A 27,655-nucleotide genomic window follows, 5' to 3' on the forward strand; every position below is an offset into this window, starting at 1 on the left:
TGAAATTGCATCACTACATGAAACAATCCAATACATCTCCACATTTAATCAATTCTGTACAGAGCATCATGATCACATAGTCAATGTACACATAACTTCTTATGGACTGTAACTATGATTCAGTTAATAAATATTAATTTTTGTGTTATGAGCTTCCGAGTTCACTGGCTAGAGCAAACAGAAGTCAGAAATTATGTTCTATCTGAATGCTTTCAACACTAAGCTATCAAGGGGGGGAAAAAACACTAAAAAGAACAGAATAGAAACTTCATCTGTACACAGAATTAAGAAACAGATAATGAAACAAAATAGATTAGTAATGAAGTACTCTAATAACAACCAAAAACCCAAATAAAGGAGATCATACAGCACTGGGAAAGGCTGCAGGGAGGACTGTTTAAGTAGTATGGGATTTTAGGGAATAAAAGAGGATTTTTGTCTCTGTTTTAGGTGCCAAAAGAGAATTGCCCTAAGTCACTTCTTCATGCTCTAGCACAAGTTTCAAGCATGAAGCAATCTGTAGCTTATTCAAGCATTTAGCTCATCTCCTGAAAGATTTTCTTAGTAATGGCCCATCCTGTTGACATAACATCTATAGTCATGAGATCAATAAAAGCATTCCCAGATACAGACACAACTTTGGTATTGCTGAGTTTAAGGTAACAGTTCTTAATGCTGACATATCCCATGCAGGCTTCCATTAAAATGAAATTCATCAATACTCTTTTGTATTTATTCCCCTTGCTCACTCGAGGGTTTTGTGAAATTTTTGTTGCAGACTCTGGAGCTATGGAGTGTCTGAGTCTGCTAAATACATTCCCCCAAGCCCAAGGGACTCCTTGAACAGTACCTGCCATGGGCAATACTAACACAAAGAACTACACGGGACTACACACTAGGAGATCAAGACATTCTGTAAATACTTTTCCAGACCAGAGAACTGAACCACACAAAGTCACATTTCTAAACCATTAATCTATCAGATAGCACAGCTATTCTGAATCCCAAAGGGATCAAAGTTTTTCAAGTTCTGTTACATCCCTAAGAATCCACAATCTAAAACAGCCTGTATGGGATACATTTACATCTATATTATTTCAGTACAGGTTCCTTGAACAGGTATCAAAATCATCAGTACCCTGAAGTATTGTGCTTTAAACAGGGACCAGTGTCCGGCCACCAAAATTGCAGAGAATAAAAAATAGATTTTTAAACTTTTCTTTAAGCATGAATCCTAGCAAAATGTATCAATTGAGGCAGGAAAAACTCTATGTAGACTTCATATCATAAATGGCAGCATGTAAGAGACCCAAAGAAGGGCCTGTGTATCCAAGATGATGTCTTTTTTCCTTAGCTATCGCAGGCAACCCAACAAAAAGATGCTTCCTCTCCATGCAAAGTTTACCTTCCTAAGCATCCATAATCATTCTTTTACAAACTTACTGCCTTTCAGACAAACATTCTTTAACGGTTACATTTTCACTGGATTAATCTATAGGAAGCGAAAGAAGGCTAGTCAAGAGAATCACAACAATTAAACAGAAGAAAAAAATCACTTAATTACCACTAAAAAAGAAAAAAAAGTGTGATGACTTTTTAACTCCTATATGTCTAAATCAATGATGCAAACAAGCCTTCTTACAGTTCCTGAACTATGTTCAAGTCCATATTCACATAAGGGTGTCCCTGAGAAGCCTGTGCTCTCAAAGTAGATCGTGGCCCTTAAGTGATTCCTGTAGAACTTGCAAACCATACGAAACGCACTTGAACGCTGAATCCCTTCAAACTATATGCTGAGATTTGCATTCCTAGGCAGTGGTAGAATAGGACCACTCAATAACAAATGAAAAAAACATAGATGCAAAGAGAAACGTAGAAGGGAAGAGATCAACAACATGGAGGAACTGAAGGGACTTGCAGTAACTTGATCACCTTCACCTCATCTGCATCGAGGCCTTGAAAGGAGCATCCTCCATTGACACCACGTTCAGTTTGTGTCTATGCAAAAAGTTGAGTCGACTTCACTCAAACCTGTTTGTTTGTTATTCAAACAAGTATTCAAGTGCTCAGAAAGAGGTTTGACCAGTTTGAGCAAAATGAATGAAATTCACAGCTTAGGCTAACTCAGTGCAATTCTCCCACGTGTACACAAGATCTTAGACAGAGATTCATGTGGAGTCAGATCTGAACCTGAAAGTGTTTCAGTCGTGCTCTATCTCCCCAAACTTCTGCATGGAGAATCTCACATTGACTGAATTTCATAGGAGATGGAGGAATAAAAGCAAGCAACTAAGTACACAGAATCACCATTTTTTCCTGAAGCCCGAAGAGTAAAGAAAAACATTTAAAATACTTCTATTTCCAAGCCTGTTCACAGATGTGGAACTTAGCTCCCTCCATGGTACACCAGCGAAACAGTTTTCACATGATTACAATTTGTTAGTGCCATTGCATTAATACCGAAATGGCTGTTGTGCTTTCAGGAAGAGCCCAACTAGACATGCATATTTGCAGAACAAAAATCACTGCAGAACAAAACAAACCTCCAAGTTCAGATTACTTGTTAAACCACACTGTTGTGAAGAGTTTTGCATAGATTAATGAACAGTATCTCAATTTATTATGGAGAAAAGATTACTTGGCTATATATAGTTTATATAGGCTAGGAGAAAGCACACAAATTAAATTCTATTCATCTTTGTTCGTGGCAAGCTATGCCATGCACTAAATGTCTTTATCATAAAAATTTACCTTTGTCCCATACGCAGCGGGAAGCCATCTCACAAGCACATAAGGAACACCTGCCAGCTCCTCTTAGGAGAAAAGTCATGAGCAGTTAAATGAAGAGATGTAGCCATCTACTTCTCAAGACAGCGCCCAACAAAAAAGGATCTAATTATCCCTAATAACAGGCTAGGAATTTTGTTTGTGTCTGCCAAAGAAGGGGGAATAATGGAATTTGCAAACAATAGGGGAGTTCAGAAAACTATTTCTTCCTGCTACCAAAAAAATTAAAAACACACAGTAATGAAGATATGAATCTGTTTCCGTCCATGACCCACAGTAAAAGACACACAAATCTAAAGAATGTTATCTTTAGAACTTTCCCCTGCTTCTCCCCCTTGCCTTCAACGTGCAATCTAGCAGTTGTCAGTGCATTTCAGACTGTTGCTCACATGCAGTATTTTCCAGATTTTTCTCTATAATATTCAAAAATTAAGGTATGTGTTAGAACATAAAACACTAAAACCCCCTTTACTAATGAAATCTAAGAGAGCGTCAATCACAATGCAAAGCAAAAGTAATAAAGACAAATTGGTTACATAATTTTAAACGGATGCTATCAATTCAGGAAATAATCTAAGGAGTTCTCGCTCTTCTCACTCACTTCTTCCGCTGAGTTAATAACAAAACTCCCACAGACTTCAGACACAAGGTTGAACACACATTGGAGAAAAATCTTTAAAGTCACATGAGTTATTAAAACAACATTAAACATCAGATCCCATTTATGCAAACCATTAATATTCAACTTGTCAATCTTGCATGTTTTACTTTTCCAGTATCACTTGCAAAGTTTAAGCAGAACACCTCCAAAAAAGCAAACTGCTTAAAATAAAATAAAACACTAATAAAAGCTTTGACAGTATTTGTACTTCTGTAGATGTCTACTTTTAGAATATAAAAGTAACCTAAGGATATGGATCCCACAGATAATTTTAAAAGCCCCAGCTTCAGCATTATCTACATGAAGTAAATGCGACCAAGAGCCTGATTCAGTCAAACATTTCAATATATCATTAAAATCAAGCTTATGCTGAAGTCCTTTCCTTTCTCAACAAAAATACACAGGACTATGTTTTAAGTGCTTTGTTGAACTGAGGCCCAAGTTCTAATTTCCTTTATTTATCTTAGATAGAAAATGGCCAAAGGAAAGGGTCAAATGCTGCAATAGTTAGGTTATAGGTTTAAGGACATTGAAACTGCTGCTAAGAATTGCCATGGGAAGAAAAAGGAAAGAGAAGTAGTTTAATGATGGAAGTAATGGGAGGAATTCAGACACTTTAAGATAAAGTCTAAACAAAAGCCTCCTGGTTATTTAGCTTATTTGTCCTATCTTCTCCCTGCCTGCTACAAGCTTCTACCTTTCTAGTTTTCATTTTCTCAAGTAAAATCCTGAGAGAACATGGGCACAACTATTGAAATAAAATGATAAGCACAGAGACAAAGACTACACCAAAGCCATCACAAGCAGGTTGCAGGAACCAGCCCCACATTGTCAGGGGATGCACCTAATGATCTAGTAAGATTTTCGTCTCTAGCTTCTACAAATCCACAGTTTCCTTTGCTGTCATAATACTTGCAAATACACCTATTCTGAACAACTATGGCTAGTAACTAAGGAAACAGAATTGTTTTTTAGGGAGCAAAGGAGAGTACAGCAAAGTTACCTGAATAACATTTTTTTCCTCAGTTATTTAATTCTCTTATGGTTAAATATAATCATCATTCTTAACGTACTCCAGATCTTTTGATAAACATTAAAGCTTCACTTGGGAGGACACTACACACATGCCAAGACCAGAAGTTCTTCATGGAACTAGGATTTCTTTTTTTAATTCCCTTCATCAAAGTTTCAGCAAACAATAACAAGAGCACATATGTCAGCCCTATGCTTTTTGTGGCAGGAGACAGCCTGCACTATGACATTAGTAGTGCCTTGCACTATGACATTAGTGTGCTTGACAGGGACTCCTACGTAATTCCTCAGACCAAGAAACCTAACATCAGCACCCTATATAGAGTCTTTAAGAAGCAAAGTACTGGCATAAACAGGGGATGGAAAGTGAAATCTAGGTAAGCTTTGTCAGGACTTGAACTGCAAGATTTCATGCACTCTAGTCTCCACTAAGGCCTAAGGGATTTTTACTATACAAGCATAGAGATGAGAGAGAGCATCTTGCATGACTGAGCAGTGATGCTGAAGGAACACACAACCACACTGACATCATCTACATTAGTGTCAGAGGTTATAGGGTTATTCTAGAGTATACAGAATTAAAATTGCTATTATAAAAAGAGGTTTTATTTATGTGCATATAAAATTAAGTACAAAGAACAGGAACCATCAGCATCCTGACAGCTTCAGGCATTTTTACTGAAACCAGAAAATATCAGCTTCAACTTCAGCAACTGAGTCTATTGACAGAACCCTTTGAAGTGGCACAGCTTGGGTTTAGGCAATTCTGACATACAAACCTCATAGTCAGACTAACACATCAGGTATGTGCATTTATCACCACAGGAACACGGAACCATACAAACACACTGGAAACTGAGAACTGTGCTTTCATTAGGAATCACTAGATGCAAAGATATGTGCGAAGTACAAGATCAGTGAAGACAGATTCTAATAAAAATCAGACAGGTATTTCTCCACTGAACTTCACAGGGCTGGTATTCCACCTAGAGATAGTGGAGGACACTGTGTTAGAAAGTAGAAGAGGTTTCTCAGCAACTCTTTTCACTGCCTCAGATGGAAATAAACTTTTTGTGTCATAGCAATCCAAGAGCTGGAAATCTTAATCATATAGTTCTTTAACAGTGCTTACAGTAGTATTGCGCTGTGGCCTTTACTAAATTGTGACAATACAAGAGAAGGAAGCAAGATTGTTGCACACTCAGATGATGTCCTTGCATAAGGCTGTATTGCAGAAGGTCACAGATGTGCACATTTGCATCACGGAGGAGAATTAGTTAAGAAACTGGAAGTTCATACTTTGGCCATCCCCGGATATAAACAGATTTATAAATGGGAGAATTTGCATTCCCTATTCCCCACTCTAGCCTGCCCCCAGACCACCAATAAGCTTATCACCATCACTGTCTGAGCTGTGTTCCTCGGAACTCCAAAACAGAACTGGACTGGTAAAGATGGTCTTTTGTTTATCAGCTTTTGGAAAGTCCTCTTCTTCAAAGCTATTCATGGTCCACCCTAACTGCTTCATGTGGGAGGACAAAAATGAAAGCAATTTTCATACAGAGATTGAAGAGATAGATGCTGTGCATGTGAAGGGAAAGATGCAGAAAGAGAAAAACAATGTGAAAGGGAGGGAAAGAAAAATAAAAAAGTAAAACAGAGAAATGATAATTTTCTCACACACACACATATATATACACATACATAAAAGAATGCCTGTATATTTAACTCCTAGCTACCTTTACCATGTCTCTGTTATACAAAGCAGATTCCTACTTACCTGACTCCCCCTGCAACTCTAATGGGATACAGCCTGTTCTAAGACATACCTGCAGCTGTCCTGTTCTTTTAAATAGCTGTAGAGTCCCAATAGATGGAGCAAGTTTTTAGTTGAAGATGAAGTCAACCTCATGTTCCTCATACCAAGGTCACCTCGATGAACTGTTATGTGATGCAAGTGATCCACGCTGGCACAACACTTTTGTACAAGGAAACTATACGCAGTGTTATTTCCCAAAGACATTAGGCAAGCATCTGAACAGTCCAATTTTAGCTAAAGGAGAGGCTGTTTTTGTTTGGATTTTATTTCTAACTCTCCCTGCAATATGAAATAAAATATCATTATGGTCTGTCCATTGGTATATTCAAGTAAGACATTGCATAATCTCAGAAACCATTTTGGAAGGGTCAGTATACAGGCATACTCACTTTCAAATACATATGGATCAAGTACACAAATCTGAGCTTCCTCAAAAATTTATGAAGAGGACAGCAGGATCGTCCATACAAGCCTGTAACATACTTCTGATTAAGTCCTGGCTCAGTCACAGAGCAAAGGGCTTACTGAAAATTTCCAGCTGAAGTATAAATATCTTTGTATGACTACATTCAGGGTAAAACATGCAGGGTAGCTAAAAAATATCTTTCTTTTTAATGAAATACAGACATTTTAATCACCATTTCTCTTCACATAGATACAGATAACACCTCCAAATAAGTAAAGTACATGATGTTAACATTACGTTCAAGCACAATACCACCACATCCAAAAAGCAGTTAGTAGCACAGCTTAAACTGTACCAAATTTTATCTGAAGACTAAAACTCAATTGCTGCAAATGAATGAACTGTGGATGCATCTACTTTAACAGAGCTGAACAAAATAGTTTAGAAAGCATTTCAATGCTCTAAGTTGCTCACCAACACAAAAGGAATTTTTCATTTACTCCTGTTAACCCTTTGTGGAATTTCAACAACTAATTTTGTGCTTATTTCGGCTATTCCTTCCCTGTGTTCTCAGTGTTTATTCAGGATGTACACTGAACGAGAGGGAATACAAGAGATACATTTTAAGCTCTTCAGTTCAATCTAAAGCCTCCTTTTTGGCCTCCTGCCTCTTTCTAAATAGTAAAATAAATGATTCATTTCTTTAAGACCTTCTTACTAAAAATAGTTGGTTGGTCTGCTTAATTGTGTTAGCTGAAACACAAACATATGAAAAGGAAAGGGTTTTGTAGGAAAAACATTGAAGAGAAAAAAAAAAGTTAGATTTCATCTGGCCTTCCCATCATCACTTGGAGAATTGTTTTGTAGTTACATCATCAGGAAATAAAATACTATCCTCTGTGGACCCCGACTCTTTACAGAAGGAGAGGAGGGAAAAAAAAAAAAAAAAGAGAGAGAGACAGAGACAGAGAGATGCAGAGAGAGAAGGCTTGATGTTCATATCACCCTCTTAGGAGTTCAGCTAAATTCACATTTTTTTGTCATATTAAAAAAAAAAAGTACAAAAAAAATCAAAAAAGCTCCTTTAGGACAACTTATTAAAGAAGATGACCTTGCCTTGAATTTTTCCCTTCTTCCCTCAAGCTCTAGGCTAGGAGACTGAGTGGAAAACGTTAGGACTAATGAGCTAACAACTTTTAACGACTTTATTATCAGCAATAGAAAGGAACTGCCGTAACCCAAACCTTCCGCGCATTCTTTTTGGCCATGGGCTAGCAGACAAATGAAATGTTTCACACAGTCCGGAGCGTCAGCTGGAGCCAGAACACATTAATAAGCTTCCTAAGTCCTGGCTATCACCGAAGCGCACCACTCAGACACGACGAGTCTGCACAACACAGAGCTCCTTATATGGCAAGGCGCTGACGTAATGCTCCCTAGGCTTGGGGCATGCGAGGCGCCTATCTCTCATTGTTTAGTGCAACTGCGGGAATGCGCGCTGCGCTGATGCTACCGCGGGGAGCCTCGCGCCCGGCGGCAGCGGCCGAACCCGGAGCTCGGTAGTGCGGCGACACCAGGTAAGGCAGAGGGTGGGAAGAAAACCGCTTCTAGCAGTCCCGGCTGCTTCTGCCTTTCCCCCCTGTTCAGATGGATACTCTTTTTTCTAAAGTCACCTCCGAAGGAAGGGCTGGGGATTAAAAAAAAAAAAGGGGGGGGGGGGAAATAAAGAAAAACAACCCCAGACCGACACCACGAGATCTAGATGTCCTGTTACTCAAGAGTAGGATGACTACTGCAGGAATTAAAAACTGTATTTTAAACGATTCCTACAGAGCCAACAGATGAAGAATTTGTTTAACGTTAAAGAAGGAGGTAGTTATGAATTACACACACTTTCCAAATGGGTCGGATAAAATCATGACTGCATTTAAAGCTGTGGAAAGAGTCCAACTGTATTGTAATGTATTAGGTAGAGCTACTGCCTCACTTTATGCCGTGTTTACACGCATATGCTACATATTAGCAGACATGTATGCCCATATGTCTCTATGCATTTAGCATACTTTTGAACAACTTCTACTGTAGTTTACAGAGGGACATATGAATTGCCACAAACATCATTTTACAATCAGATTATGCTGTGTTTGAAACAAACACTTGTAACTAGTTTAATTACTAACAAACTTTTCAACTCCTACACACTGGTTCCCTCTTCTGTGTCTTGTGTGCAAGTGTCAAATCACATGGGGGAAGAACTGTCAGATTTTGGCAAAAAACCTGAAACGCTGGCCATCAAACAAGTGATGAGGCTCTAAAAAGCTGAGAAATTTCACCCATCTCTCTGAGGCTGACTCTTTAAGATGCAGAACAGTACAGCAGCATCAACTCCAAGAAACGGAGAGTTGAAAGCGGTTCTGAGGAGGCACTAAGCCAGAGCGTGTTTATACTTCACATCTGCATCCTGTACAAAATCACAATGTTCTCTCACTTGATTAAGGACCAAACCCTATCAAATTCTTATTTATTGGGATAACTGCAATTAAGTTGATTCTGCTATGCTATACTTGCAAAGGCTGACTACTAAGCACTGATCTTATGTGTACTTTAAAATGTTATGAAAGTTAGACTTAAGACCTTCAAACTCAGGCTAACTCTTCTCAAACATTAAAAAGAAAGATATGTTTTTCTTGTATTTTTTAAAATTTTCCATAATATGAAATGAAATTGGTATAAACTGGTAGCACAGAAAGGTTTCTGTTTGTTTTTTATTTACTGCTTAAAATTCTGCAAAATCCTAGTTCTGGTATATATTTAAGAAAAACTAAAAAGGGTACAGCCATATGCATTACTGTACTATCAAGCATGCATGGATTTAAAGGCTAAGAACCAAAATGCTGCGTGTGAACATTTTCATCATTTTTTCTACTTTAAACAACAAAAAATTATTCAGTAGTTATTTTCAACATGGTTCTAAAAACTTAAATATATATGGATATTCCATTTCAAAGATAAATCAGATATTTATGTATTATTAACCTTGGCATTTAAATAAAAGTCATATCCATGTTTTCAAGATAACTTTTTCTTCTAATGAGCAAAGTTCACATTTCTCTTGGTGCTTTCAGTTTGCCTGGTTATAGACTCAAAAAGAGGGCACTATACTGCTATATAGAGTGAAAAGAATCCTGGCAACCAGAACACATGGAAGTTTATATTAGAAAACAAATAGCCTGGATCAGTACCCTAAGCCCTTACAATGTCTTCTCCTTGCTATTCTGCCATGCCTGTAGACATGCAACCTACAGCAAATAATCATTTATGAGGAAAGAGATCTACAAATGGTTTAGTACACATCCTATGCCCAGTGGATTTAATACTTAACAAATACATTGTCAAGTTATAAAGTGGAAGGGTTAGCAACATTATGAAAAGATGTGTTACAAACCAAAGTTAAGTAACAGACCTTCAAAAATAGTGTCTGAAGAGCAAGGATAAGCTAAATCAAAGGACTACAATTTGATGAAGAAAAAAATTCTATGGAAATACTACATATGCAATACAAAACCTATTTATTTGATAAGGCAGTAACTGAAAATAGAAAGAAGCCCACCCTTAGGTAAGAGACTATTTCAGCTCTTCCAAATCTAACAGAGGAGGAGGGCAGCATAAACCATTAATTACTGCTTCAGCAATATCCAAAATACCATTTGTACTGTGAATGCTGCTAGTCTAATATGAGTCATGACATCTATCAAAAGCTTAAAGAGCTCCATTTCCCACAGTCTGCCTTTCGCAGATCTAAAGGGAAAAGATTCTTCACTTAATACTTACAGCACCAATTTTGCTCTCATTTATACTTGTAAAAGTCCAAAGTACATACACTGAAGTATCATCATAAATATGCCTTGCTGCTTTTTGTTCAGTATTACCTAGTCACACCATAATACTCTACCTTCCTTTGTTTTATCACAGATTTCTTAATACATATTGAGAATATCTGATGTAAAGCAAGTAAAATTAAATGACCTTGAATCACTTAACAGTAAAAACATGTAAAGGAAAAGAATTATCATATAATTCAGTCTTCGAAAACTATGTCTTCACTTAAATTTCTTTTTATAGTAACTTTTTACAATATCCAACATGAAGAGAAAGCATTTCAAGAATCAAGTACATCCTTCAGGGATGACAGTCAGCTTCCTATCAAACTGCACTGACCCTTTCCCTCCTGTCCCATCATTTCGCTTCCCGCCACTGACAAATGCTGCCTCACTGGTCTCCCATCACTGCTGAGAGAAGAGTTTTTAAGAGATCTGACCTGTAAGATCTATGAATATAACTTGCACCAATTTTATTTTCCCCATCAGTACTAGTAAAATCAAGTCAGTGTATGATTTTGCTGCGTAAAAGCACTTCATATTATTTACCTTGTGCTGTGATGAATTATCACATTTGCCACTGTCATGAGATTAAAAAAAATAAAAATTATTTTACTCCCAGCAACAGTTTCCATTCCGTGCCAGTTCTTAAAAAGCTAGCGCTTTTCTTTAGGAAAAATTCTTTATCCAGTGTGGATGTGCCTGGGAAAGCGAGCAGCCACTAGTCTTTCAGAACTCTCCTACAAGCAACTTCTCTCAAATCCTGGGTGTGGTGTCACCTGAACACAGCTCATTAAAGAAGCAATTACAGTACCCCATTAGAATATCTAAGTCAGAATCCTACAGAGTTTATAATGCAGGAAGACAGATCTTTAAAAACCATCCTAAACATTTTAGTTCTTACTCATTAATGCTTCCGCCTGTCATCTAGTTGATGGGAACTTAGAAACTAGGCATTTCTACTAAAAATAAATTATTTGTAATTGCCTAGATTTGTCTCTCTCACACTCGAGTGGATCCTGCCATGGCATCCTTGAGGTGCACACTGAGCCTTTTTGATGTGGCTGAAAGCTTGGGTTAGTTCAACCGTTCACTAAACTGTATTACTCAGCTCCAAGCAGGTTAGAAGCATTGCTGAAAAAAAATCTAAATATAGTCCCCAGTCTTCTGTTTTAAGTGAAGCAATGGACATTTTGAGTCTTAGCATCTCTCAGTATGTTGTGCTGTTTTTGAGGTCTGCTCTCTTTCCTTGTCAATGAGACAAGGATCACTTTGCACTTTCAGGGCACCATGATGTTTGTGGGAAGTCACTAACAGTACTCACATTGATTGACCAATGGAGCACGCTCTGGTATATACAACTTGCATTCCTCAAATGTTCCTAAATTCAAGGAAAGTGTACTTGATTTTCTGTAGCAGTTCATAGCCTCTAGTTTAAAAACAGTACAAAAACAACACCTCCTGAAGCACTGCCTCCTCACCAGAACAACAAAAAACTGAGAGGCAACAGTGAGAAGGAGAGAAAAGCAAACATTCATGAAATAAATTAAAGCTAGCTTATCCAAGTTGGATGTATACCCAGCAACATTGTTATGTAACCCTCCTCTAATAATAAAGTTTATAGATGAAAGTTCAAAACAACTGTGCTAGACAACATTTCAACACAACTCAAAGTCCTGTAGCCGCACTCATTCAGGTCCATAGATGCACACACTTTTTTCCTGTTGCAGAAGTCACCCTTTGTGCTACAGCTCATCATGCATACCATGATGATGCTACACACCCATTTTACTTCAGCCTCAAGCTGAGCAGGGGACCTACTGCTAACTACCAGCAAGTGGCTGCTGAGGTAATTAAGCAGAACTCAGGCCATGTTGCTTCACACTGCATATTCATAGAAGCTGAGCAACCGGAGCCCACAGTAACCTAACTGCTTGTGCTCAAGCCTCAACAAACCTTTACAGAAGTACTTCAGATGGGGTCTACAAAGCCCTGGTAGACAAGACTGAAAATCTCAATGCAAAAAATGAAACACTTTTGACAAGAAAAAAAAAATCTGATTAACAGAGACTTTTTTTGATCCTTGCAATATTTCATAAACAGACTACTTTTAATTAAAAGAAAAAAGAAAAACAAACAAAAAAGCTTTCCTGATCCTGCAAGATGTTTTGTCCAGGATCATGCATATTCATTGTGACAAACAACATTTGATTTTGATGTTTATATGTCTGTATAACACCCACACAATACAGCCCAGTCAAAATTGAGACTTTTAGGTGATGCCTTGATAAACCTCTACTATTATTATTTCTTTTTAAGCAAGAAAAAAAATCTTACATATATTTCGGAAATGTAAAACAATACATGAACCAGATTTGTCCCTTATAGGCTTCCAAAGGCCAGGGAAGGTACAAAAGCATTGCATTTGAGTCAGATTAAATGCTGAGTTAGAGTTTTAAAAAGATCTGCCTTAAACCTAATATTCAAAGCAATTTCTTTCAAATTCATTGCAGGAGAGTGGGTTTAAAACTTTCTCTTCTTTTTGAAAAGACAGGCCTTACCGAATATTTGCAAATCAACTATTTCGATGAGTGCATAAAGAGAGAGAAGAAAAATTTAAAAACCTTAAATTAAGCAGCATGTCGCAGCTACTGAGGGAAAAAAAAAGACAGAAGACTGGCTGTTTAAAAATGGAAAGTAATGCACTCATAAAAATCACATTTTAATTCAATAGATTTCAAGCTCATGGAGAAAAACATCTTAAAGAAATTGTAAGCTGAGTTCCAATGTTTTTTGATTTATCAGTCTTCTGGTAAAATTCCCATAAATTTCAGTCACTGGGTCAAACTGTGAGGAAAATTAGTAAATTTTATCACTTATAAGCTTGGCTAAAGATCACCTGAAACTGAACATGCACAATGTCATCCACCACATTCCTAAATATAATTCTATTTTAATTAGCTATATAGAGATTTTACAGAAGACGCCTAATAAATTCCACAGTTTTTTGGTTTTCAACTTAAAAACACCTCCCCCAGTCAAGCACTTTCTCAGCTTCAGCAGAGCCATTCTGTTTCAGATCCCTTTGTAGAAAAGAAGACAGAGAATTAAGTGAGCCTAATTTCTTCTTTAAAATCTGGTCACCTGAACCTGGGTACAACAGCTCCACATATGGGGCAGCTAACCCCTGACCTAAGTATCTCAAATCCAGTGCTGATCATATTAACTTGGATACAATTATATAGGAACTGGGTCCTTAAACTGCTATTAATGACTTTATACAGAAAGATGGGAAAAAAATGCAATTTGTTAATGCTCAAAGACAAAACTTTTTTTAACTTGCAAAATAGTACCATATATTCTTCTATGCAAAGAGAAAATCTTTTCTCTAGGAACCCACACCATTCCCAAATAAAATACTCAATTGACTTCAGTGAAAGGGCCACCAAGAACCTTGGCAGGCTTCAAACTTCTCCTGAAATACGTGTTTCTAAAAACGCATCTAACACATAATACGGGTATGCACATTTGCACGTGTAAGTGGAGCAGAGGGATAAAAACCCTCCAAAGCCAAGTAATCAAGTACAGCTTCTATATAGGCCAATCCAAGACAGAATAGATTGCCTAGATTTGCTGGGGGCGAGGAGAAGACAGTTAGGCTCACGCTAGGAGCTGCCCCCCTCAATTGTCTTTGGGAAAATAGCTGACAACAACAGACAAGAACCTTCAGCTTACATGTTTTGCTAACTCCTGTAAAGGAGGAGGGATGAAAACATAACACAATATACAAGTGAACAGCCACTTTAGAAAGTGTCTGGCTTGCTATTACTTTGTTCCCATCCTCTGCTTAAAGCTCTAGACCATTACCGCCATCTCTGCAAATGCTAAAATTCTCTTATTTCAGTCAGGTTTAATTGAAAAAACTCAAATTTTGACAAGCTAATGTTTTATAACCTGTCAGTGAACCTTCTGATATACCTAGGCTAATGCATTTAACCAGCTAGCCAGTGGTATCTAGAGATAATGGTGCCTTTTTATTCTCAGCATTCAAAATCGCTTTTTAAATTAACAATAAAAGCTAAAATGTAGTACATCAGAAACATGCTGTACATGAAAGCATGCTACAGAACCTTCATTTTTTAGTGACATCTCAAAATAGGAAAATACAACCTAAACATCACAGATCATCAGAGTAAGCATCATCCTAACAATTTAGAGCTTTTTTGCCTAAGAAATAAAGAAACATCTATTTTCCAAGACAAGTAATGCTTACTTCATCTGCTGCAAACATATACAAGTAGCTACAAAAAAAAAGAAAAAGCAGATTCTAGAACCAAACTGTTATTAACATTTTGAATGTACACATAACTAAAAGATCCAGTTTTACTTTATGCTTAAGCAGAATATTTGACCTTTAATGTAGTGAACTGTCAAGGCCACAGAAGAATGAAAAACCTTATTTCAACACATCATAATCAACAGATCTGACAGTAGAAAACATGTTCTTTAGTTAAACAATTCATCACAGGTGTTTAAGTAAAGAGGTTATTCTATTCAGTATGAAAAGGTGTTATTTAAGTGTATGAATTAAAACTACTCAATAAACCTTGATTAGAATTATAACCATTAAAAAAAATTGCAGGCTATTATCTATAACTCTTGACTTAGCTTCCCATCCTGTAGTCTAAAAACAATGCATTAGTCCTCTTGAAGAGGATCAGTTTGGAGCAAACATGACAGCTTAAATCCTGAACAAGAGCAATACGCAGAGCTTTAACAAACATGCAATGCCTTTCCACCTTTAGATGATTCACCAAGTGTTCCTAGGCCAATGTGGCCTGAGGTCTTACTGAGACAAGAGAAAACACAATTGCCAAACATCCTGTGCTTCGTGTCCCAACACATTCACATTTAGGAGACGTACAGCAAGATACATAGCAGGATTAGGACAGATATCAAGGAAGTGAATTATTTCCCAGGTAGCAAAGTCCCCAGAACTACAGGGCTTTGAATACCTAAGACTGTACCCAGAAGCACTTTGTAATCTGTGGGAACTAGTTTTAACACTATTTCTGAAGATCACATACTGGAATGTGGGAAACTAACCATATTCTTCACCACTTGTAGCTTCAAAGTTGCCTTGAATAGTTAACCACACTGTAATGCATTGCTACAATCTCCCTTTCACTTGTGCCCTGCAAAATGAAACGTTGGCAAAGTCCATTTTAGAGAAAACAGAGGCCCTCACATTGCCAGATGTGCAGGGAAAAGAATGCATATTTAGCTTCAAAGTAAACTCTATGATATGTGTTCTTATTACTTTTAGTCTTGGCTGCTAGAAAGAGTTGCAACTATATAAGCACCCCCATAACATAGAATTCTTTTGTTTATTTGGAAGGCCTCAACTACATTGCTTCATGGGGCTTTGCATCAAGAAAACTTTAAATCTGCAGTGACAACTATGTTTTATTTTTTCTGCCACAGAAAGAATGGGGTGCCACCCCAACCCAATCTTCAAACACACACATTTATTATATAGATACACAGAGCTACTCTGGGAAGTACACCAAAAAAGACCTACTTTTCTATCAGGATGTATGTATATAATACAGATTTTATGGATACAAAAAGGATCTCAAGAAGCCACGTAAACTTAAACTCCTGCAGAGGAGTGACAACACCTACATCATTCCTGAGTAAAATTGTTTTTTAACCACCCCCCATCCCACAAAACAAAGGTAAACCTGCAGTCTTCCCTTACAGTCCCATTCAACGCTAAAGCACATTAATTCTTGTCACCTGCACCAGTGTACATGGAGCACATATTAAAATTTGCACCCAACTTCCACCTGTCTAAAAGATGGTGTCCACTGTCTTACTGAGCAGTTTATCCCGCACTGGTAGCAGCTGGAAGGGTGCCTTGAGTTCAACAGAGGACACGTGCATGGCAGTATGGAAGGTTCTGGATTCTGCCACTGCTGATGACTGATAATATACAAATAAGGCCATAGCTAGCTAAAGAGACAGGCTCAGTGCCTATCTTGCCCATGGATAAAAGTGTAGCCCCAGACATTTATTTCTATATAAAATGTGTGTTAAAATTGTTTTAGAGAACATCCAGTTCCTGTAAATGCTGTGGGAAAATAACATTTATGACTAACCAGTCTCCTCTGAGTAACATGACGTGTTATTCTTGGCAAAGTGCCATTTTCAGTCATACCAAAAATATTAACTAATTGAAGCAAAAAAAAGAAAAAACAGTATGAATTAGATATTTGCAGGCTTATGCCCAGTTCTGGTCAAGACAGCAGCATAGCTTCAGGTGAAACAGATACCAGAAAAGCACCCATTTCCCCCACTTCCCACAGAAAAGGCATCTATAAAATGGAGGACCACCTTGAATCTACACTGCATGATGTTATACGAAGAAAGAAAACAGTCAAATTATAGACAGAAATTATTCACTGAAATTGCTAGCGTTAACAAATTTCAGATTGTTGTCTCCATCTGAAAGGAGTATTATTAAACTGAAAAGTGTGAAAAACTGACTGAAGGGTTACAAACTTTGATCAGACAGAGCTGAAGCAGCTGTTTCAGGTCAGCAGGTTTCCCCAGGAAGATTTCATTCAGAGATTCAGAACTTCATAAACTCATCACGTCAGTCACTCAGATGATGCTGATTAGATACTTAAGACAAAAGTTCAGCCCCTCAAACTATCATGCTTCTATCAGCATTAAACACAACACAGCAGCAATAACTAGGTAGTATTTACTTCATACAAGCTAAACACACGTGGCTGGGGGCAATCAGTGCTTGTTGCAGCCTTACCACAAATTTCCAGGAGAGCTTGGACAAGCTGCACTCTTGTGCCTATGCCCAGTCTCCCTGCAGGGACAAAGGAGGAATAGACAGACAGGGCTCCAAAACATAGTCTTCAGGAAAGTCTTCAATTAGCTCCTGCTACAATTTTTCACTCGCTAACTCCCAGCAGTGGCCTCCAGCAGCACTGATACTCCATACAGAGAATGCAAATACTTCCACCTGCCCATGGGAAGAAAAATTGAAGGACAAACATTGCCCTTGTTTATCTCCATAGTGTTTCTCTGAGTGTTTTATAACACTGGTGATTTTAGCAACAGCTTAATAACATGCAGTCAAGGAAGAACGTTCCAGCACACACTGAAAGCACACACTTAAAACAAACAAAATTCAAGATCATAAAGATGCAGGACCTTTCCTATAAACTTAATTGTTTAAAATGCAGTCATTTTGATGACTTCTTTTAAAATTCACAAATGCTAAAATCAGTAGTTATCTTGACGTATTCTGAATAACAACCACACCATGAAAACCTTTCTTGGTTAATATTAATTCTCCAAATAATGTTACAGTAAGTCAACACTGCTTTTCCCTTTTAATAAATTTGAAGTTGAAGCAATTTTACTTGTTCAAGCTGAAGAAGAGACAAAAGCAGGACCTGGATTAGAAACGGAGATGTTTTGCCTCAGTTTTGTTGCTTTGACCCCCATACCACATCTCTTGTGGTTCATCTTTCCATTTCCTTCTGAAAGCTTTCCATCTGCAAAACTATAATTTCCTGGCTGACGTAAATTTGAAGAGTTCCAAATTCTGGTGTTGCATCTGAAATTACTTGCTTTATTTCTGACTTTACAGACAGTTTGCTTAGAGAGAAAAAAAAAAAGAAAAAAGAGAAAAAAGAGAGAGAAAAAAAGAAATGTACTATGGCAACATGAAAAGAATCTCAAATTATTAACCAACAAAACTCAAATCTTCCTATTATAATCTGGGATGTTACAGATGGCTAGCATTAGAAGCCTAGAAATGACCTGCCATAAGTAATTAGGAACTATTACCTTGAACATTTGAACAGTTATTGCCACAAAAAGTGTTAATACTTTTGTACAAGGTTTTTGTTTTGATAGGTGATTTCCAATGAACATCTACATATGAAAAGAACTGTAGCTGATAATTCAAGATAAAAAAATTCTTTTCTTAAACTGAGGTTTCATGATAGGCTGAAACTGAATTTTAGTGCTCAATTAAAATGACTGGCCAGATACAATTGTTGATTCAGTCTTAAACTTAAATCCACCAATATAAATGCATTAAAATTTTCTGATGTGATTTACTGTCAGCAAAGTTAACTCTGGATTTCGTAACATGTGTGAGCACCACTATAGGTATTCTACCAGCAGGATTTTACAACAACACTGATTGAGACCATGATTTCACAATTACTGTTATTATTAGAGATTAATTTCTTTTTAAAAAAATATATTATCCTGTATAACTTCACTCAGCATCACAACTAAATACATCTGGTTACCCATTTTAAATTTTGCCTAAGTCAACCCCAAACTGGCAACACCACTCGTCACATATGATTTTTATGAAGACTTGCAAAGCAAGTCAGCATTATAAGGATCAGATAAAACAATGATTACCCTCTCTGGTAGCCTGTGGAGTAACGAGCAGAACTCAGCCCCATCATTAAAAGTCTTCATTCTATAAATTAAATTTCCTTATCAGGAAAGTTGCCTTAAACACACTCTCCCTTGCAGCTGGGACACCCTTTGCACAGATTTGCATCCTAGTATAAACTGATGATTTAAGATATACGTACGTAAACAATATACTGCAAAAAAATTTTAAATAAAGTGTTAGCATTCTGTTGGGAAGTGCTGACTGATTCAGATAAAGCCAACAGATTACACAACAGCTATGGTATGCTGTTGCTGCTGTAATTTGAAAGGCTTTTGACTTTCTTTATGGCAGTAAAAAAAAAAAAAAAGAAGCATCAATAAAGATAATAAAAAGAGCTATGAAAGTAGCCATAACATATGTCTTCCTCAAAACGATACATCAGTAAGTACAACTGTAGGCAAAGGAGAAAAGAAAAAAAAAAAAAAGTAGCCACTCCAGGACCAGAAACCCAAATTAGCAAGCTCAAATTTTACTGCCACAAACTGTGGAAGGCAAAGACAGAATGCCTTTCTTCTGAAAATAAATACTTAACTTCATTGGTGTCAAAAATTAGACCAACTTGTAGGATTTACCAGAAATGATGAAGCATATTTCTTCTCTTAGTAAAAGCCAAACCATGGCTTATTGCTTACTGGGAAGAATGCCTCAGATGAAGAGTCATGACTTCATCTACATTTAAAAGCTTTCAGCTTAGCATTTTTATTTGCATTGTGCAAGGGGAAATTCAAGTACATGTGCAAAAACTTTAGAAACAAATCTCCCTCGTGTTACAACCTGTAGAACCTCTACTAAGGCACGTCTTTAAGCAGGGGGTTGGGGGAGGGGGGAAATGAGGAAGAGCACATAAACTAGACAAAGATATATACTTCTGAAATTTACAAAAACACAGTATGTCACAAGCATTCAAAAGATCAGTCATTTCTGCAGAATGACCTTATACAAATCAGGATATTGATAAGGAGGATATTAAGATCTCAGTATTTGGTGGGAGGACTGGTGAAAGTCCAGCTTTATAAACTAAGACTGATTTAATTCACATCCTTAAAGAACTCAGCTTTTTCTAAAGTTAACATTAAATGATTTCTTAAAAAAAAAAAAATTGTTCTTCTTACTCTAAAAAACGATTGATTCTAGAACAAATTCCAAAATTAAAAAAGAACAAGGATCTTGCAATCTCAGTCTCCCATGCTTTCTTTAGTTTCCCTGAAACTCAAGGGAAAAGCTGCTCCCCTATAAGCCTATTAAAACACAAATTAAACAATATCAATGGGATACAGGTCCTTAGGACAATGGAAAAATCCCACTTAAAAATGAAAGGATACCACATGACACCAGAAAGACAATGGGCTGTTTGGGTGTCTTGTAGGGAGCACAGTCATATGTTGCTAAATATAACTTAGTGCTGCCGAACCAATAAGCATTTGAAAACATCTGGAAAACAAGACAACATGCTTAAATACATGGCATTAATGCTAAGAAGCTATAGCATGGATACTGAGAAAAGCAATTATGGTGAATAGAGGAGAGCTGATGACGACAAATATGATTTCTTTTAGGAAAGTAATAAAAAAAAAAAGCAGGCAACTGGCATTGCAACCAAGTACAATAGTAAGCCACAATAAATCAGTAATTTATAACAGAAGCTCTGAAGAAAAGGAGCAATAAGATGCTGCCCTGACTCTGTTTAACTACCTAACATTCGTGTCCATAAAAACAGCTTCCAATGCCTGTTTTGGCTGGCCTAGATTCAGTGTGGGTTCTCTAGTCCCATGAAGTCAACTGCTTGGAATTATCTGTGAAAGCTTTGGCCAAACGATATATCTGCCTTTGTCTAAAATGAAGTTACATGATCATGAAATTCAACTGATAATAATATACTGATATTATACTGATATACTGATAATAAACTGATAATAAAAGTATCTCATTGGATAGGATAGTGCCCATTCATCTTTTTTGACACTAATGTTTTTTCTGTCCTCTGCACATGGTGAAATGGCACTCTCAAATACAACATGTTAAGGTCCTTCAAAGAGGACTTTTCTTTTTTGAACAAACTTAGCTATGGTGCAGATACACAGACACTAAAGCACAGCAATTCAAAAGTCACATTTGCACTTTTTTGTCTGCTGTTTACATGGCCAGACTTTATAACACATGAAGACATCAGAAATCACGCTTACTATTGGGTGAGGAGAAAGACCAACGGGTATTCAGTCTCCATCTTGTGACCCCGTGGGAAATGATCCTGGATACATGCTGTGCTCCGACTACAGAGATCACAGCAGGATCAAAAGCTAAATGCTTTTGATTAAAGACGAGTCTTTAATCTGTACAGAAAGAACTGAATATCCAGCATCCTTCCCCCCCACACACACACTCTAATCAATTTTGCTTCTTGATTATCTCCTACTGCACTAAAATACTTCAGCTGGCATCACCAAAAGAAAACTTAACAGCTGCTGTGACCTATAGAACTATGAAATAGGAATTCAACTTCCAAAGAAAAAAATTCTTCTCCAAAAATAAAAGGACTCCCAACTGTCTTCTTACAAAAATCAATCTCACCTCTGCCCAAGAAATCAGTTTAGTACAGTTGAGAGAATTTTCCATATAGGAGTACATGAATAAGGATACATAGTTATAAAAGCAAGTGCAAAACATTTAACTACACGACATCAAAAAACCCCCCAAATCCCTACAGTTAATATGCTGCCTTTTTTCTTTTTTAGATTGAAGCACATGCAAATCCTTTAACTCCCAGCTTCTGAACTATGCTTCTTCTTTTCACTTCACTGAAGTGATTTTATAGAAGTATTCTTTCAAAAGCAGATAGATTTAAGGGGTTAGAAATATTTGCTTTTATTCTTGTTTGAATTTTAGAATTCCAATTTATGTTTTGAATGAAGGAAACATTTTAAATACCCTTCTTTGGAATAACCAAAGAAACAGAATCTCTTGAAAATCCTTCTCAGGTTATGCAGTTATGCAGATACCAATAAATTTAGGCACTTTGGTTCAAATAACCCTTGCAGAAAAGACTTGATCAGAACTTAGCTTAGACTGCCTCGCTCATGCACTAAATCTAGGCTGGAATCTCAAGTGCTTTGCTGAATCAAGACTTTAATGAGCATTCCAGATATCTTGGGAAATGAAGCCATAGAGAGGGAAAAAAAAGAAAGAAAGAAGGAAGGAAGAAAGAAAGAAAGAAGGAAGAAAGAAAATACAAACTGTACATACACAGGATGCTCACTGGAAGAACTTCCAGGATTGTTCACTCCAACAGTAATCAAATGATTTTTTAAAATCCATTATCTTATTTGCATCATAAAACATTACACAAAATCCTTGTGAAAATTAGAATCATTGGTTATTATTTGCCCAAAAAGCTTTCTTTCTAAAGTATTTAAAGGGACAACTGAAGTTGGAGCATTATAGTTTCACTTGGCCAAAGAGAAATCAACTAGTCAATATGATGTTGAGTAAAATACCAATTACTTTAGGTATTAGTTACCTCAGCTAAAAGTGCCTTACAAAAATAAATTACAGTGAAGCAAGCTAAAGTAAAATAAATGCTAATAAATCTGAGTCTATTTTAACAGCATTATTATAAGATGCCTAACTTTAGGCACACGCAAAAACTGAGTTCATTCCAAATGAAATTATTAGTTATGCATCTGTTATGGTTTTATATCTATGGCAACAGTAAACCATCAATTGAGCTTCACTCTTAAAGCATTCAGATACAAGGGTGGGGAGGGAAGAGAGATTTTTACACTAAGAAGAACTCAAAGTGAAACTAACATTAAAAAGACAACAAAAATCTATATACCGACAACACAGTAAAAAGCTGGCTTTGAAGATTATGCAGTCTTTTCCTTCCTTATCTATTCTGTCAAAGAGTAACATTTCTTCAAGCTCGTTTCACAGACTTCTCCCTCTCCATTTACACTTTTTCATGTTTATTTTCCCCGTTATATTAATTGACTGTTTTAAAGAATTTTGGGCTGCATACAGTCCTTCAAACCAACTCAGTTTATTATTACTTCTCATGCCACCATTTTTTCCATATAAAGCATTTTGTTACATCCAGTATAGCATGACTCCTGCACTAAAGCAGTCTGGGGATGGTGAAGGTGTCATAAGAAATTTCACGATCATAAACTTCTACCCAGTATCAGCGTTAAAGCAGACAGGTCTGATGGACAGTTGTAGTGTGGCAGGAGCTTCCTCTCACAATGCAGGAAAACTACAATGCTGCTGAAGTGGATGTTGCTGAGGCAGCCCATTAAATCCCCAAGAATATATGCCTCCAGTCAGTCAACAGCTAATAAACAACTGTGCAAAGGAGGCCATTATCTAAGTTCTTCCTGAACTAAAAGGAAGGCTGCAACAAGAGCTTGTCAGTGGGAGGCTGTAAAGATTTACCACTTGGACAAGGGCATCACGACCCTGATCAAAGACAAAAGTGGAACAGGCATCTTATGTTTCTGCAGCAATTTCTAGAGGATCATCATCATAATTGAGGGGAGGAGGAAGGGAAAGGATGGGCCAGAGGGGCCTCAGCTAATATGTGCCTTAACAGTCACTTTGTGTAGATGCAGTCCTGATAGGCATTTCCTTTTTTCCCCTAATCCACACAACTAGATACGTATCACACATATGCACAACACTGAAACATATAGATTCTAATACTTTTCTATTATTTCAAACTAGACTTTTTGCACTTTAATGTGGAAAAAATCTAATTAAATGGAGGCAGATGTGCTGGCCAAACCTTACGATACCTCATTTCCACCATACAAAGAACCTAATTATTTGAGATATTTGGAGGTTTCTTAGGATCTTACATGAAAAAATGCACAACCTTACCTCAGGTCTCTAGCGAATTAAATATGTTGCATCTCCATAAAGACCAAGTAATAAACTGGAAAAACTAATTTTAGGAAAACACTAAAACTTCAAAAGTCATATAAAGCAGGGCTATACTCAAGTACATTTTCAAGTTTTGGATGTAAGACCAAATCTGAGCTTCACAGACAAGCGAGAAGTTTGGGTTCTCTTAAGCTCAAAAAGCACAATTCCATTTCTGTTTTATCTGCTGATAGCAGGGTTTTTTTGTGATACAAGGTGACACGGCCTGCATTTTCACTGAGGACTGACTCGCAGCATTTGGTTTTGTTCTGATGCACTGTTTAGAAATTGACATTACTTTCAACTAATCTGCCTAAGTGCGGGCACATTTTCTTCATATACTTTAACATCTATTAGGTTTAATCATAAAACATTGGGGTGGTTTAAAAGTAACAAAGATAGTAGGAGGTTTATAATGCTGTAAACTATACCTGTCGTTGAGGGCTGCACTGATTTAATTGTACCTATTTCTCAACCACCATGATAACCACATTGCTAAGAAAACCTGCATGTCCACCGCTGGTCTTAATAGAGAGCCAAGATCACTGTTGAGTGCAGGATATCAGAAGGTTTTGTTGCACTTACAACTGTCAGAGCTGCAAGTTAAACATGCATAATTACTGGAGGTTTTGAGTCTAAATGACCATCTCAAACTGTCCATTACAAGAGAACTTTTAAATGGAAAGATAAGGTCTGATGCTACAAGGACATGCCTGCTTATAGTTACAAGAACAAGTGATTGTTCATGCACATCTAGCAGAGATGTCATAATATTTAAAGTGCATTTTTAAAAGTTCACTAAAATGCGGCTACACAATACAATATTATTTTTCCCCCTCAGATTGAAAAAGCTTCTTGAACAAGAAACAGTGTACCAGGCAAAAAAAGAGAAGGAAAGCAACAAGAAAATAGCTAAACTGAAAGAAGAACTGACTAAACTGAAATCCTTTGCTTTAATGGTGGTGGATGAACAGCAAAGACTCACTGAGCAGCTGAATCAACAGAGTCAAAAAATTCAAGAATTAACCACTTCTGCAGAACAAGCACATGAGAAACTCGCTTCTGCTGAAGCAAAAGCTCAAGAAAAGGAGCAGAGAGCCAGCAGGCTGGAGGCCGAACTGCAAGCCCAAAGCAATAAGATTTCCCAAGATCAAGAAGCAATGATGGCCAAACTAACCAATGAAGACAGTCAGAATCGTCAGCTCCGGTTAAAATTAACGGCACTCAGCCGACAAATTGATGAGTTGGAGGAGACCAATAAGTCTTTACGAAAAGCAGAAGAAGAACTGCAAGAACTAAGGGATAAGATAAATAAGGGAGAGTGTGGAAATTCCACACTTATGTCTGAAGTAGAAGAATTACGGAAACGACTGCTGGAAATGGAAGGAAAAGACGAAGAGCTCATAAAAGTGGAAGATCAGTGCAGAGAGCTTAATAAAAAATTAGAAAAAGAAGCATCACAGAGCAAGAATCTTAAAGGGGAAGTTGACAAACTCAACAAAAGAATTATGGAGCTGGAAAAATTAGAAGATGCTTTTAACAAGAGCAAACAAGAATGTTACTCCCTGAAATGCAACCTCGAAAGAGAAAAAATGTTAACAAAGCAGTTGTCCCATGAGCTGGATGGCTTAAAAGCTAGAGTTGGAGAGCTTGAAGCAATTGAAAGTAAGTTAGAAAAAACTGAGTTTACACTTAAAGAAGATTTAACAAAGCTGAAAACTCTAACAGTGATGCTTGTGGATGAAAGAAAAACTATGGGTGAAAAAATAAAGCAAACAGAAGAAAAGCTGCAAGCTGCAACTTCTCAACTTCAGGTAGAACAAAATAAAGTGATGTCCGTTACAGAAAAACTAATTGAGGAAAGTAAGAAGGCACTGAAATCAAAATCTGATGCAGAGGAAAAAGTGTCCAGTGTTACAAAGGAAAGAGATGAACTGAAAAACAAACTCAAAGCAGAAGAGGAGAAAGGAAGTGATCTTGTTTCCAAAATGAATATTCTAAAAAAAAGGCTTCAGTCACTGGAAGCTGTTGAAAAAGAGTTTCTTAAAAATAAGCTTAAGGAAACTACTAAATCTAGCACCTCCCTGCAGCATGAGAACAACAAAATCAAAGAGCTTTCCCAAGAGGTTGAGAGGCTTAAACAGAAGTTGAAAGAAATGAAGGCCATAGAGGATGATCTCATGAAAACTGAAGATGAATTTGAGTCTCTAGAACGAAGATATGTCAATGAACGGGACAGAGCCAAGCTTCTATCAGAGGAACTAGAGGTTGTGAAAATGGAATTGGCTAGGTATAAATTAACAGAAAAGGCAGAGTCCAAGCAAGAGCAGCGGCTTTTTAAGAAACTTAAAGAAGAAGAAGCTAAATCAAGTCACCTTTCCAGAGAAGTAGATACACTGAAAGAGAAAATTCATGAATACATGGCAACAGAAGACCTAATCTGTCACGTCCGAGGTGATCATACAGTTCTACAGAGGAAACTCATCCAGCAAGAAAACAAGAACAGGGAGTTAGCAAGAGAAATGGAAAGCCTCACAAAGGAATTAGAGAGGTACAGACGCTTCAGTAAGAGCCTCAGACCCAATCTTAATGGAAGGAGAATTTCTGACTTGCAGGTATTTTCTAAAGAAGTCCAGACAGATCCAGCAGACAACGAGCCACCCGACTACAAAACTCTGATGCCTTTAGAACGAGCAGTCATAAATGGGCAGCTGTACGAAGACAGTGATAATGAGGACAAAGACAACAATGAAGAGGAACAAACAATGTCTTTCAAAAGTAGCTCATCTGTTGCAAATGCTGTGAACAAAAAATTATGGATCCCATGGATGAAGTCCAGAGAAAACCATCCTCCAAATGGAAAGATTCATACAAAGCAAAATGGAAATTGTGCACAGACTGGAGACCTAGTGCTAAGCCATACACCTGGCCAACCTCTTCACATAAAGGTAACTCCAGACCATGGACAGAACACAGCAACACTTGAAATAACGAGTCCTACAGCTGAAAGCCCTCACTCCTACACAAGTACAGCAGTTATACCCAACTGTGGCACTCCTAAGCAAAGAATAACCATTATTCAAAATGCCTCGTTAACACCTGTAAAATCAAAAGCAGCAGAAGGTTACATGAGCCCAGAGCAAGCCATTTCTCCTATTAGTATGGCTGCTTTTGCAAGATCTCAAACTCCTGAATCATGTGGTTCTCTAACTCCTGAAAGAACAATGTCCCCCTTGGCTCTACCAGGCTCAAGTTCTCAGGAACAAATACTCTCCTCAGAGCCTTTGGAAATCGGAGCCAAGCACGCTGTTTTTAGAGTATCCCCGGACAGGCAGTCATCATGGCAGTTTCAGAGATCTAACAGTACGGGATCCAGTGTAATAACTACTGAGGATAATAAAATCCACATCCATTTAGGAAGTCCTTATGTCCAAGCTCTTGCTAATTCCAAGCCCATCAGCCCTTGTACTCCAGTGCAAGATAATAGAACTCCAGCACTAACTAATGGAATACCCAGTAAGCCCACCAATAAAATCACCAGCAGCATTACTATCACACCAACAGCCACTCCTCTCCCACGGCAATCACAAATTACAGTAAGTAATGTCTATAACTGACCCCCATCCATGCTGACACCCTTACCAGCAACCCA

The 27,655-nt window shown here is 37.4% G+C and overlaps 2 protein-coding genes across 5 annotated transcripts in view; one reads left to right on the top strand and one right to left on the bottom strand.

The window, feature by feature from the left end:
• CMSS1 (cms1 ribosomal small subunit homolog) overlaps nucleotides 1-27,655 on the bottom strand; it is a 247,515-nt gene that overhangs the window by 200,747 nt on the left and 19,113 nt on the right. The gene's annotated exons all lie outside the window — the stretch shown is intronic.
• FILIP1L (filamin A interacting protein 1 like) overlaps nucleotides 8,003-27,655 on the top strand; it is a 36,760-nt gene continuing 17,107 nt past the window's right edge. Inside the window, exons 1-2 of one of the 2 annotated variants that reach the window (XM_026112437.2) lie at nucleotides 8,003-8,282; nucleotides 24,845-27,599. In XM_026112437.2, coding sequence (XP_025968222.1) covers nucleotides 24,960-27,599 — 2,640 coding nt within the window. In that variant the 5' untranslated portion in view covers nucleotides 8,003-8,282; nucleotides 24,845-24,959. The remainder of the gene's footprint in view (nucleotides 8,283-24,844; nucleotides 27,600-27,655) is intronic. The other variant, XM_064520967.1, reaches the window with a different exon arrangement.

The sequence above is a fragment of the Dromaius novaehollandiae genome, chromosome 1 (genome assembly GCF_036370855.1).
Source record: "Dromaius novaehollandiae isolate bDroNov1 chromosome 1, bDroNov1.hap1, whole genome shotgun sequence".
Classification (NCBI taxonomy): Eukaryota; Metazoa; Chordata; class Aves; order Casuariiformes; family Dromaiidae; genus Dromaius; species Dromaius novaehollandiae.